The sequence below is a fragment of the Rhinatrema bivittatum genome, chromosome 18 (genome assembly GCF_901001135.1).
Source record: "Rhinatrema bivittatum chromosome 18, aRhiBiv1.1, whole genome shotgun sequence".
In the NCBI taxonomy this organism is placed as follows: Eukaryota; Metazoa; Chordata; class Amphibia; order Gymnophiona; family Rhinatrematidae; genus Rhinatrema; species Rhinatrema bivittatum.
This window is the reverse complement of record NC_042632.1, coordinates 57,248,083-57,262,728: the sequence shown is the minus strand read 5'-3', so window position 1 is coordinate 57,262,728 and position 14,646 is coordinate 57,248,083. Positions and strand designations below refer to the sequence as shown.

Sequence of the window (14,646 nt, the reverse complement as noted above, 5' to 3'; positions counted from 1 at the left end):
CCCTTTGAACCCCTCAGGCAGGCCACGCTTAAGGATCTAACTCTTAAGGCAGTTTTTCTCATCTCTATTTGCTCCGCCAGGAGGGTTTCGTAGCGTCAAGCGTTGTCCTTTAGGGAACCTTTTCTCCGTTTTTCGGATTCCAGGGTCTCACTCAAGACTGTTCTGTCATTCTTGCCGAAGGTTGTGTCTTCCTTTCACCTCAATCAGTTGGTGGAGCTCCCAGCTTTTTTCTTCCGAAGAAATTGCAGACCAGTCTGGTGGTGGATGTCAAACGAGTTTTACTGCGATATCTCCAGGTTACAAATGAGTTTCGAGTCTCAGATCATCTGTTTGTCTTATGGAGTGGTCCAAATAGGGGAAACGAGGCTTCTAAGGTTACGATTGCTCGCTGGTTAAAGGAGGCAATTGCATTGGAGTATATCTGTCGGTGCCGGACGTTTCTGAAGGGCTTGAAGGCCCACTCGTTGCATTCTCAGGCTACTTCTTGGGTGGAGAGTCAGTCTGTTTCTCCGCAGGAAATATGCAGAGCAGCTACTTGGAAGTCTCTGCATACTTTTGCTCGTCATTATCGCCTCGATGTGCAGGCGCCAGTTTTTGGCTCCTTCGGGCGGCAGGTTCTTCGAGCGGGACTGTCTTGGTCCCACCCTGTTTAGGGAAGCTTTGGTACATCCCATGGTCTGGCTGATCCGGGTACATACAGGGAAAGGAAAATTGGTTCTTACCTGCTAATTTTCATTCCTGTAGTACCACGGATCAGTCCAGACACCCTCCTGTGTACTGTCTGTTACGTCTGCTCGAAGTTCTTTTCTTTACAGTTTATTGTATACCTCGACTTGCTATCATTTATTTTATTTAAACACATCTATATACCGACAGTCGTTGGGAACATCTCATCGGTTTACAAATAACATAAAGTAGCAACAGGCTTTACAATAAACACTGATCTGGGAAATAATGATTAAGAGGAACTATCAAGCGCTAACAAGGCAAAAAATGGGAACCATGGAGGGGGGGGCAGAAATTATTTAAACAATACATGATAACCTGAAACATTATTTACAATCATAGAAGTCAATATGACCTAAGTAGGATACTTATCTTCGGAGTAGATCACTGGCTGCATTGACGGATAATTATATACAAATCTGGAGCAAAGAAGAATGTACGTAAGGTGAAAGGGGGGGGGGTGTTCAGAAACCGTATATTATGGAGAGAACATATTTGCTGTCCAGGGGGGAGGAAGAATAGCAATCAACAGGTTGTTTAGCCAGGTCTTGAGGATATGTTTAAATTTCTTTGGGCAGGTTTCCTGGCAAAGACTGGTGGGCATAGTATTCCAAAGCAGCGGACCTGCAATGGAGAGGGCACGGTCTTTGGACATAAATTTTGTGAGTTTGGGCAAGGGTGTATGTAGCGTTGGTGGATTGGAGTATTGTACGAAAGTCATTCAGATGTAGAAGGGGTTTGAGTTTTTTTAGCGTGTGTAGCTTGTAGAAGCAGTCTTTTAGGGTGGAGTTGATGAACTTTTTTAGGTTGAATTGATTGTCCAGAGTGACACCAAGGCTACGAACATATTGTGAAAAGGCACCGGAAGCATCTCCTAGATCAGCGCTTCTCAACCGGTGTGTCACGTGCTCCCGGTCTCTCCTGCTGCTCTTCCTTCCCTGCTGCCGTTGCCGCCGGGCTATCAGCACGTTCAAGCCCAGTGGGAACGGCAGTGGCGCTAGAAGAAGCTGTGGCACCCGCGGCTGGCCTTTACTTCTTCCCGCGCCTGCCCCCCCCCCCGTGACCCAGAACAGGAAGTGATACACAATGCGGTGAGTGGGAAGGAGAACGAGCCGTGCCGCGTGGAAAAGTAGCAGCGGCGGCAGCAGTATCGGCCCCCGAGCAATCAAAGCAGCCTGTAATCAGGAAAGGAGACAGCAGCATGAGCCTCTCGCGGCCGATGGGATTCTTCTTTCTTTGCCTGCGGGGGCTGGAGGAGGAGGCTGCTGCGCTACCATTTGTGCTCGGGGGGAGAGGAAGTGAGAGAGAGAGAAGCAGCCAGCCTGTGTGTAAGTGAGAGAATGTGTGTGTGATTGAGAGCCTGTGTGTAAGTGAGAGAATGTATTTGATTGAGAGCATGTCTGTGATTGAGAGAAACTGGTCAGAGAGCTGATGTGTGTGTATATGTGAGAGACAATGAAAGTGACTGCTCAGGGAGATGACTGATGTGTATATGAGAGATTAGTCAGGGAGATGACTGATGTGTGTGTGAGAGAGAGAAAAAGCATGGAAGCGAGTATTTCTGGGTATGTGAGAAAGCGTGGGAGTAAAAAGCCTGGTGTTGTGGGGGTGTAGGTGAAAGGAAGCATGGGAGTGAGAAGCCTGATTATGTGAGAGAGAGCATGGGAGTGGGAAACCTGTGTGTATGCATGCATGAGAGAGAGACTGGTTGGTAAGGTGACAGTGTATGTGAGAGAAAGACTGTTGTGTGTGAATGTGAGAGAATGTGATTCAGGGAATGAGAAGCCTGTGCACGTGGAGAGCGAGCATGGAAATGAGAGAGACTGGTGTGTGTTTGTGTGTGAGAGAGAAAGAAAGTGATTATGGGAATGAGAAGCCTGTGCATGTGAAGAGTGAGCATGGGAGTGAGAAACCTGGGTGTGTGTGAGACACAGCATGGGAGTGAGAAGCCTGTATATCTGAAAGAGAACATGGGAGTGGGAAGCCTGCATGTGTGTATGCATGAGAGAGATCAGGTGACTGGTGTGTGTTTGTGTGTGTGAGAGAGAGAAAGTGATTATGGGAATGAGAAGCCTGTGCATGTGGAGAGAACACGCATGGAGACTAGTGAGTGTGTGTGTGTGACAGAGAAAGTGATTATGAGAGTGAGAAGCCCGTATATATAAGTAGAACACGGAAATGGGAAGCCTGTGTGTGTGTGTGTATTGCATGAGAGAAACTGTTCAGGAAGGTGACCGGTGTGTGTGTCAAAGACTGGGAGATGATTGGTGTGTGAGAGACAGAAACTGGTCATGGGAGCATGCATGACTGGTATGGTGTGTGTGTGAGAGACATGGGCACTAAGGAAGAGGACCATGAGTATAGAGCTTAGCCATTACTGCTGCTTCTGGTGTGTGCTACGGCCTGCATGGAAGAGGAGTAGGAGAGCTGCTGGAGGGAATAAGTAAAGGTGGCTTTTTAAGTTTATTTTTCTTGATTGACTGCCATTTTAATTATTTAATATTATGTGATGTCTGCTTTTTTGAAATATTTTATTGGTGTTTGGAGAAGTTTTAATAGTTTTATGAGTTTTTAATTGTTGGATGTTATTCTGTTCATAGCTGTTTTGAAACATTTATTCTGCTTATTAGTATAGTTTTACAATTATTTCTGTGTGGGGATTTATAGCTGCTTGCTAGTTCTGTTTTCCCTAATAAGAGGTGTATTGGTTTTTAGGGCCTGATTTAATATTTGTAGTGTTGCCTTTTCATATCTGTGAGAATTAGTTTATGTGCATTACTAGAGATCCTGGGAGTATGTTAGGTCGGTTCTGTGTCTGTTACCGAGATGAGATATTTTACTAGCATGTAAGCGTTTGTATCAGTCTTATTTGTTGTGTTTTCTCAAGAGAACATGCATTGGTGGTAAACTGCTGTCTTTTCATAAGTAGGGCTATTGAGCCTGGAAGTAGGAGTTTGTGTTGCTGTTACTGAGATGACACCAGAACTAGAATATCTTTTTTGTAGGGTGAGTTGTATGGGGAATGTCATAATTCTGCTTTACATCCATTATTGTGGGTCAGGGGTGTTCCCGTGGATGCAAACTGTACTTTTACATCTAGCCCTGTGATGGTCACATGTTCAGTGTGTCATGCATGTGAGAACCATCTGTTAGGTGTGTCCCGGCCAAAAAAAGGTTGAGAACCACTGTCCTAGATGAATGTGGATATACAGAATTTTTAATTGTTCAGTTTATCAGTTCTTTATTGCTTGCTTGATCTTATACTAGTTATCGTTATCTTTATCTGCTTTGACAACGTTTATACTGAAAGGATGCAGGGTAGGCTCTGCCCTGATATAGGATACCCTTTCAGGTTTCGTCTGTCTCCATCTGCTGGACAGGAGGCTCAGCCCACGGTCTGGACTGATCCATGGTACTACAGGAACAAAAATTAGCAGGTAAGAACCAATTTTCCATTAATGGATATTTTAGCTCCAAGTCATTGACTGCATAAAGTTCAACGTTGACTGCTGGACTGATCCAGTGGCTCAATGGCAACTGTTCTGCATTGTCATATAGAGGACTCAGGTTGAAATCCTAGGACAGATCTTCCATTCCCTGGTTGAACCGGGGCTGTGGGTGCTGCAGGGACAGTGCCTACAGTCCCCAGGAGAAGACAGTCTGTCATCACGCAATGGTGACACCTATTAGTTGGTTTGTGGCCCATGATTGCAGGATTTGGGAAGGAGCTCCTCACAGAGGCCCATCACTGCAATGACTCAGATATTATCAAATAGGTGAAGAATCCCTGGGTAGTTGCAAATAAAAGCCCAGTTGCAGGAGGAAACTGCCTAGCCCATAAAGGAAAAAAAAAAACTATGTTGGTTGATTGTGCATTGGTAGTTTAATCAGTTTGGTGGTGTGGATATCCATGGCAAGTGCAAGAGTATTTGGTACCATAGGGAAATCTTCTCTTGCACTCCTTCCCTCAGCTTATCTCCAGCACAGCACATCACCTCTTTGGGCCTCCCTGTGGATATCTCTATACAGGCATTTTAATTAGCTTGGAGGTCTTGTAAATGGGGTTTGTTTGGGGGTTTTTTATGAGTTTGATAAAAATACCAGTCAGTTTGGTGAATTAGAGTAATTATGAATTGGTATTTTAGCCAGTATGATATAAACCAGCTATTTTATTTTTTTAGGTCGGAGAAGAGCAGGGACAAGAGAACCCTCCAGACCATGATCCAATCCATGATCAAAGCTGGTACCTTGATCAGGTTTTGCGCAAGCGTCTGTATGAAGAATATGGAGTTCAGGGCTGGGCTATTGTGCAGTTCCTAGGGGATGCTGTCTTTATTCCAGCAGGAGCCCCCCATCAGGTGAGCAGCTGTTGATAAATGAGAGGCCAAAATGTCAGTCTGAATTATGATGGAAAGTTGTTCTCACACTTTTCTATGCTTCTGCTGAAAGTGTCTTTATTAGTAGAATAACAAGGAGTTAAATAGGAATGCATGGAAAGAAAGAGTCCTTTTTGTAGGGGTGAACTTTCTTATTTAGGACTGCATGGGAGTAGAGTATTTTGTTCATTGTTAGATTAGAGATTGGCAGAGTTCTTATTTATTTTATTTTTTTTTTTTAGGTGCATAATCTGTACAGCTGTATAAAAGTAGCAGAAGATTTTGTGTCTCCAGAGCATGTAAAACATTGCTTCCGTTTGACCCAAGAGTTTAGGCATCTATCAAACACTCATACAAACCATGAGGATAAACTGCAGGTAATGAAACCCAGGCTACAGACATACTCATAATTGGAAGGATTCACTATATTCTTTGATGTTTTCATGAGTCGGCTTGCACTGGGATCTCCTTTTTATTTTTATAAAAAATTACAAGAGTGGCTCACTGGGCCACTGTTATAGTTTCCAACACTATTAAGGAGCACCATAAATTGAAATTATTCTCCCCATATTACTGTTTTCTTTCTAGTGCAATGTTATATGGAAGATTCAAGGATGTAGGGCCACATCAGGCTCTAGGAACAGATTATTTTATAGTGAACATGTACTATGTTCTTTGCAGAGTATGTAAACCCTAGAATGTGCTTTTTTTGTTTTAATAGAAAAGAATTTTATTTTAATCTCATTGTTAAAGAATATTTCTGAAATATACAGTATATTAAAATAAGAATAGAATGTCTTAAGTATACAGAGAATTTTTTTTATTTTTGCATTTTATAAATACCAGCATCTAGTCCAAAAAAGTGTTTTCATAGTCCTTTCCTGTTTGTTTTTTTTGTTTAATATACCGTCATTGTTAGATAAAATGATGCCACAGTGTTATGAGAATTATATGCACATGCACTTTATTTTGGATCCTGCGGGAAAGCAGAGTTGCTTACCTGTAACAGGTGTTCTCACAGGACAGCAGAATGTTAGTCCTCACATATGGGTGACATCACAGGATGGAGCCCAATCACGGAAAACTTTTGTCAAAGTTTCTAGAACTTTGACTGGCACTTACTGGGCATGCCCAGCACAGCACCAACCCTGCATCCAGCAGGGATTCCCCTTCAGTCTCGTCTTATAGTAAAAAGTGTGAAAAATAAAATAAGAAACGTAAGCGAACCCAACTCCGCGGGGTGGCAGGCGGGTTTCTTGAGGACTAACATCCTGCTGACCTGTGAGAACACATGTTACAGGTAAGCAACTCTGCTTTCTCACAGGACAAGCAGAATGGTAGTCCTCACATATGGGCGAGTAGCGAGCTGAGGATGCCCGAGCAATGCACCAAATGCACCCAAAGACGTGCAATAGGCACAACAACAACGGGTGGAATTTGGTAAGGAGGGCATCCTGAAACTCTGGACAGGTTGGTGGAAGGATGTTGGGTAGTTAAACTGAAAACAAGTTGTGTACAACAGACTGGCCAAAGATGGAATCTTGCCTGCCAGCCTTATCTAAGCAATAATGGGCTGCGAATGTATGAAGAGAACTCCAGGTTACAAATATCAGCAAGCGGCACCGAACGAAGGTGCGCTACTGATGTCGCCATGGCCCTGATAGTGTGCGTTCACACGGTCTTATAGCGGAATGCCTGCTTGCTGGTAGCAAAAAGAAATACAGTTCTCTAACCAGGAGGAGAGGATCTGCTTTCCCACAGGATTTCCTAATTTGATGGTATCGAAAGAAACAAACAATTGAGTGTATTTACTGTGGGCCGACGTGCAGTCTAGATAGAAGGCTAGGGCACGCTTGCAGTCCAAGGAATGAAGAGCCTGTTCTCCTGGGTTTGAATGGGGCCGGGGAAAAAAGGTAAGTAAGATGATGGATTGATTAATATGAAATTCCGATATTACCTTTGATTAAAAATGTAGGGTGAGTGTGGAGCACTACCCTGTCATGCAGAATTTTAGTGTAAGGCGGGTAGGTAACTAAAGCCTGCAACTCACTAACTCTGCGAGAAGAAAAACTACCTTCCAGGTGAGATAACGGAGATTACAAGAGTGGAGAGGCTCAAACGGAGGTTTCATGAGCCGTCCCAAAACTACGTTAAGGTCCCAAGCAGGGGCCGGAGGGTGCAGTGGAGGTTTCAAGTGGAACAAGCCTCTCATGAAGCATATTACTAAGGGTTGTGTTGAAATAGCGACATCCCCCATGCCCTTATGAAACGTGGCTACCGTGCTGACATGCACCCTGATGGAGGATGTTTTCAGGCCTGACTCCGACAGGTGCCAGAGATAATCCAGAAACTTAGCTGTGGAACAGATGAAGGGGTCTATGGACATGGAAGTGCACCAGACCGTAAACCTCTTCCATTTAGAACGATAAGACCTTCTCGTGGAAGGCTTTCGTGAAGCTACCAGGACTCGGGACACCGACTCTGAAAGGTTAAGAGGTTGGAGTATTAACCTTTCAACATCCAGGCCGTCAGGGATAGGGCCTGGAGGTTGGGATGGCGAAGGCACCTGTCGTTCTGAGTTATCAGAAATGGATCCTTCCCCAGAGGAATGTGCCGGCGCACTGATAGTTCCTGGAGAATTGGGTACCACACCTGGCATGGCCAGTGAGGGGCTATTAGAATCATTACACCCTTGTCCCTCCATAACTTCACGAGAGTCTTTGGTATGAGTGGAAGTAGAGGGTACGCGTAGAGGAGACCGCTGGCCCACGAGAGGGCGAAAGCGTCCCTTGGTTGCGAGTGGTGGCTGCGAGTTAGCAGAAGTTTTCTACTTTGCGGTTGTGGACTGACACAAAGAGGTCTATGTGAAGGTAACCCCAATGTTGGAATATTGTATCTGCTACCATGGGGTTGAGAGACCACTCGTGCGAATGAAACGTGCAACTCAACTTGTCCGTCAACACATTGTCCATGCCCGGCAAGTAAGTGGCTGTGAGGCACATCAAGTGGGAAAGGGTCCACACCCATATCTGTGCAGCTTCCTGACACAGGAGGTAGGAGCCCGTTCCCCCTTGCTTGTTGATGTACCACATTGCCACCTGATTGTCAGTTTGAATCAGGATGGTTTTGTTCAAAAGGCAATCCTGAAAAACCTTGAGGGCATATCTGATTGCCCGAAGCTCCCGGAAATTTATCTGGTGTTTGGCTTCCTCTGGAGACCAGGTTCCCTGGGACTGTAGATGGCCGACATGAGCACCCCACCCTAGGTTGGAGGCATCTGTCGTCAAGGTAATTTGAGGTTCTGGAGCTTGAAATGGAAGGCCTTGAAGTAGATTGGAGTGTTGTATCCACCAGGCAAGCGACAGGCAGAGCTGTGTGGTAACGTGAACAATGCTGGACCTTGGCTGGTAAGCTTGAATCCACTGGGATTTTAAGGTCCACTGCATTTCTCTCATGGCTAGGCGGGCCATCGGAGTGACATGCACCACGGATGCCCTGTAACCCAGCAGTATGAGGAAGTGACGAGCAGTCGAGGATACTCGAGTCTGCAAATGATGTGCCAGAGAGGCCAGGGTGAAAGCCCGATCCTGAGGGAGGAAGGCTTTTGCCTGTATAGTGTTTAGGTCGGCCCCTATAAAGGATAGGGTTTGGGATGGAACTATCTTGGATTTGGGATAGTTGATTAGAAACCCTAAGGAGATCAGGGTATGGAGAGTGAGACGCAAGGACACCAATGCGGCTTGTTGAGATGGAGCCCTTATCAACCAATCGTTGAGATAAGGGTAGACATGGACACCCTGACTCCTGAGGAAGGCTGCAACCACCACGAGGCACTTGGTGAAGACTCGTGGAGCGGATTCTAGGCTGAATGGTAGTACACGGTACTGGAAGTGGCGAGGGCCGACCAGGAATCGCAGGAATTTGCGATGAGATGGAATAAATGAGATGTGTGTGTAAGCGTCTTGGAGATCCAGAGAGCACAGCCAATCTCCTCTTTGTAGAAGAGGAAGTAGAGAGCCCAAGGTCACCATCCTGAACTTCTCCCTTTGTAGATATTTGTTTAGGGCGCAAAGGTCCAGGATTGGATGAACGCCACCTGACTTTTTTGGGATGAGGAAATACCGGGAATAGAACCCCTGCCCCTGTTGGGAGAGGGGTACTGGTTCTATTGCCCGGGATTGAAGGAGGGTTGAGGCCTCCTGTTCTAGAAGGGGAGAGTGGTCGGATGATCCCCCATGTCAGCCAAGGTGGGGAGTCCACCGGTACAGTCAGGAAGTTGATGTGGTAACCCTGAGTGACTACTGCCGGCACCCACTGATCGGTGGTGACTGTGTGCCAAATGTTGGTGAGGTTGGCATATGCTCTCCAGGAAAGAGTCAAAATCCTGATGCTGGACCCGGCTGAGGAGCTGGCTGAGACTTTTGAGGTTGGGATTGTCTGGACTGACCTTTTTGATAAGACTTGGAAGGGCGACCTCTGGAAGCCGGAGGATAATATCTTCTTGTTTTGTAAGCCGGCCTCTTAGAATCTCGCCTGAATATTCTCTTGGATGTGGATGAGAAATCAGCACTGAGGTAAGTTGACGCGTTTCATGGTGGTCCTTTAGCTGTGCCACAGTCTCCTGGATCTTGTCTCTAAAGAGATCATCCCCAGCACTGGGAAGGTTAGCTAATCTGCCCTGTACCTCTGGTCTTAGGTCTGAGGATTTCAACCAGGCCCACCTTTTTGCACTAATCCCTGCTGCGGACACCCTAGAGGCAGTATCAAATATGTCGTACGCAGCACGGACCTCATGCTTACCCGCATTTAGGTCATCCTGGAACTGGTTAGGTAAAAATTCAGAGAAATCCTGGATCTTCTTAAAAAGGTTTCTGTTACACTGGATCATATATATCTCACATTGCTTCTTATTAGTTATAAGCATTGAGCCATGAAAGACCCGTCTGCCAAAAGTATCCATGGATTTTTGCTCCTTCCCTGGAGGTATGGAGAAATGAGTGTTGCGGTCTCCACCGCTTCCCCCCTAATTGCCGTATTCAGGGCTCACCTTCTATGCCGGGAACGCCGCTCCCGCGGCTCTGCTGGGTCTATGGGGCGTCCGCCATTGCTGGGCCGTCTCTCTGCGGCCCTGCGTGCGCGCAAGGACGCGCGTTATGGACGCACGCTCACCGGAAGTCTGGCTCCGCCTGAGTTAACCATGCCACGCCCCAAGCCTGATTTAACCGGCGTTCATCGGGTTTCTCATTGCCTTGCAACGAAGGTCGCTACTGCTTGTAGTTCTTAGTTGCATCTCTGCTGTACTGGTTCGTGCCATTGACCACTGCTCGTTCCTGACTCCGCTTCTGCCTGCCACCTGCCATTGACCTCTGCTCGTTCCTGACTCCGCTTCTGCCTGCCGCCTGCCACCGACCTCTGCTCGTTCCTGACTCCGCTTCTGCCTGCCGCCAGCCCTGTCCTCAGCGTGTTCCGACTCCGCCTTGCCTGCAGCCTGCCTCTGACTTCAGCTTGTGCCCGACTCCGCTCCTGTTTGCCGCCAGCCTCCAACCCCGGTCGGTTCACAGGACTGTTTCCATTGGCTGCCAGTTTGACTTGGGTTTCTTCTCCTGCTACTCTCTGCCAAGTCTGAGTCTCTACACGCTGCTGGCTCCGGTCCTGTCTTGTGCCGGTCATACTCCACGAGGTTACACAGACATTATCCCAGTTACCTGTCTGTCCTGCCCTTGCTGGGCCTACTTGCTCCCTGCCACTGGACTCTGTGACTTAACCTTTTCCAGGCCTTTCCTAGAGACTGAGACCTTACTCCTGAGTCCCAAGGTTCTGGGACCCTATGGGCTCCTCCTGGGGGGTTCCCGGTTCCCGGGTGAAGACCTGTACCTGTGTCTCTTAAGTCCCAAGGTTCTGGGACCCTACGGGCTCCTCCTGGGGGGTTCCCGGTTCCCGGGTGAAGACCTGTACCTGTGTTTCTTAAGTCCCAAGGTTCTGGGACCCTACGGGCTCCTCCTGGGGGGTTCCTGGTTCCCGGGTGAAGATCTGTGCCTGAGACTCCGCCTCCCGAGCTACTCTACCCAGGGTGGTTCGGCTCAAGGGTCCACACCAGGACTGCAGCTTCCCAGACTGCAACAATGAGGTTTGGAATGGTCGTGCCTTTTTCTGGGCTGATTCCACAACCACAGAGTGATGATCCAGTTGTGATCTGTGATCTTTGAAATCCAGGAGCTGACTGTACAAGATAAGTGGCATCTGTCTTATGGTTGACAGGTGGAACCGAACCTGGGTGCTCCCAATTCCTCTTTAGAAGATCAATTAGGATTTCATGAATCGGAATAGACATGATTTCCTTAGGGGCATCAAGGAACTGGAGTACTTCCAGCTTCTTGTGCCTTGAATCCTCTTCTGTCTGAAGCTGAACTGGAATTGTCTCAGACGTCTCTTTAATGAAGTTAATAAAAGACAGATCCTCTGGAGGAGAACGCCTTCTCGCTTCAGGGGGAGACGGCTGTGAAGGCAGATCATCTGTATCCTGGGAAGAAATCAGTCCAGGGATCATACGGTTGATCACCAGCTCCCTGAGGATCTTCAGAGGGAAGAAATGGCATTATTCCCGAAGGGAGGGAAGTGCAGGTAATTCAATAAGTCCCCTGAACTTCAGATTCTTTTCATCAAAGGTTTCTTTTTATTTTACATCGGCAGCTCCATTGCTTAGACAAGCACAGAATTTAAGAAGGGTCCCCTGACATGGTCCCCCTGACACGGACGACTGGCTGATTTTAAGAAGGGTCCCCCGACACAGTCCCCCTGACACGGACGACTAGCTGATTCGGGCCAAATCTTTGGCAGAGAGCAGTCTGGTGAACAACAAGTTGCTTTCCTTGCTGCAAGAACTCGGTTGGGTGGTGAACCTGGCCAAGAGCAGTCTCAGGCCTTCTCAGTCGTTGGAGTATCTGGGAGTTCACTTCGATACAAGGCTGGGCAAGGTTTTTCTACTGGATGCATGGATCCAAAAGTTGATGTCTCTGGTGCGTCAGTTGGTGAACACTATCCTCCCAATGGTATGGAGCTATTTACAGGTGCTCAGTTTGATACAGAAGCGCATCAATAAAATAAAAGAACAGTACAGATTGAGAACAGTACATGAAACAATGGAAATGGATTCTCACAACTTCTAAGATGTAAATAACAAATAGCTTTAAAATTTTCACAGGAAAGTCGGGACCAAAGAACAGTACAACTGGATTTGCAAAAGCAGCATATTCAAATAAGAGAGCACAAGAAAGTAAACCTATGCAAAAAGAAAAAGGCACAGAAACAAACCAGAGAAACCATTGTTGAAAGACCAAGTTGCTTAGAGCTATCTTGAGAGAAAAGGTACAAAGACTGTAAAATAGGCACTAGTTTACATTTTTTTCAGGTCTTCTCATCTGTCCATGTCATTGTATTCAGTCCCTGTCGTCTCATCCCAGGACATGGAGCAGTGCGCACAGTCCCTTTCATGACAACATATGATATCCCTCCGCCACCTTTACCTGGCATCCTAATTAAGAATGGAAAGTTATTCCCTGTGAATAGAAGAATATTTAGCAGTTATTTAAAAATCTGATTTCAGCTGTAGTTGGGTTTGCTCTTTGAGGCTGGATATGCTGAAAGAAATATAAATAAAAGTAATACCTGAGGAAACAATACATATAGTTCTATATGTATATATTTCTGTTTTATTCTTTCAGGTAAAGAATATTATCTACCATGCCGTGAAAGATGCCGTTGGAACACTGAAGGCTCATGAATGTAAACTGGCTCGATGTTAGAAAGTTTTAGTTCCGACCTTGCTCCCAATCTGCACAAACCAGGAAGAGAGATGATGTGGAGTCAGTATTAGAAACGCTCCAGCCACATTTTCTGCATTGCCTAGTACTGAAAGTCACTCTGTCACACCACACGTCCTGACTCCCTCTTTCCTGCAGACACTGAATGATGCTCTGAAATGACATGCCAGGTTTAGAAAGACTATAAAGAAATCTCAGCACCTTTACTCTCTTCTCTTGCCCTCTTTCTGTCACCTGGTTAGTCTACAAAAGGTTTATCCCAGCTAAGGAAAATTTAGAAGTAACATATTGGTGCTATCCCGTAGTGTACGGAATGAGATAGCAAGCAGTTAAATATGTACAGTCCACAGAAGGAAAGACTGAGGAGCTTCTGATGAGTCCAGCGTAAGAGAAAGGGAGATCAAAGCTGTCCAAACACTCCCTTTATTTTGGCGGTGATGTCTGCACTGTAGAATTTGAACCGAGGGAAAAGTCACTGCAGTTCTGTGGAGGCACAAGAAGAATTGTGTATTTAGTGAAAAATCTAGGTTTGTAGCAAAACATATACTCGTTCATTGAAGTAGATACTTTTTAGAATTTTGTTTTCTGCATTACAAGAAAGGCACACTGCATTTAGTCTTCCTTTCAATAAAACCTTCATGAAAAAATGATTTCAGAAATCAACAAGTTAGCTACAAGAAAATTCAGCCAAAGGAGAACTGCTTTCAGTTTGATGTTATGGATCCTCAGGTTCATGGCAAGCAAGAAACTGCATCCCCTCTGGTGATCCCAGGGAATTGTTTTACTTTTGGCATTTGTGCACATTTGGGACTTCTGATTTGTACCCCACTGAGAATGAAAATTAATTTTCAACTGTTTGTTCAGAGATATTTTAGGTAAATACTTTCCAAATTAATAAAAATTTTATTCAGGTTTAAATGTCAGCATTTTAAATGGTGAATTTTGTTACCCAGTTAGCACATTGGAAAACTTGACAGATGGATTATTTTCCAATTGTACTGTAGAGCCACCTGGTATCCTGTTTATATGTTCATGGTTATTAAAAAAAAGAAAAAAAAGAAAGAAAAAAAAAGTGTAAGCCATTTACTGTAGAATTGTTTTAATTTTACTTTCTGTATTTTTCATTTTGTGAAGGGCTGATAAGGGTTTTCATGTTCTTATTAAAATAAAATAAATCAAATAATATGTGTTTTTCTTGTACAAAACTGCCAAACAAAATTCTCAAGAATTCCTCTGTCATATTCTTGAAAGGAATTTTTGGTTTTTCTTTAGATGGTGGATTAATAGGGAAAATCTTTTGCATTCCCACTGCAGAGCAATGTGAGCTAGTTCAACTGAAGAGACAAATTCTGCAGGCAGTTGGAAAACCTGTTTTTTAAACCTAAAATGTATTAAAATTGGGTATAAATGCCCAATTTTAATGCCTGAATTTCCAACTGAGATTAAGTGAAAGACCTTGGGGTTATTTTGGTTAGTCAATTGAATGATTCCCCACATTAAACTTGTTTGTAAAAACATGTTTTATGTATTTACATCTAATTAAGCAAGCTCAATTTTTATTGACCAGAGACTGTATGGTAGCAAAGGTCCAAGCTATCGTTTTATCTCTACTGCAATAGTCTGCTGATTGGAATTTCAAATAAATATCTATATTGTCTACAGTTGGCACAAAATATTATTGTTGGTACTGCAAATAAGGAATATATGTCTTCTGTTTTAAAACA

General features: G+C 45.2%; 1 protein-coding gene across 1 annotated transcript in view; it reads left to right on the top strand.

Annotated features, from left to right (window-relative positions):
- The window catches only part of KDM3B (lysine demethylase 3B), a 278,360-nt gene extending 264,258 nt beyond the window's left edge, over positions 1-14,102 (top strand). Inside the window, 3 exon segments of the mRNA XM_029583992.1 lie at positions 4,908-5,084; positions 5,345-5,479; positions 12,824-14,102. Coding sequence (XP_029439852.1) covers positions 4,908-5,084; positions 5,345-5,479; positions 12,824-12,904 — 393 coding nt within the window. The 3' untranslated portion in view covers positions 12,905-14,102.
- Positions 14,103-14,646: the final 544 nt, after the last annotated feature.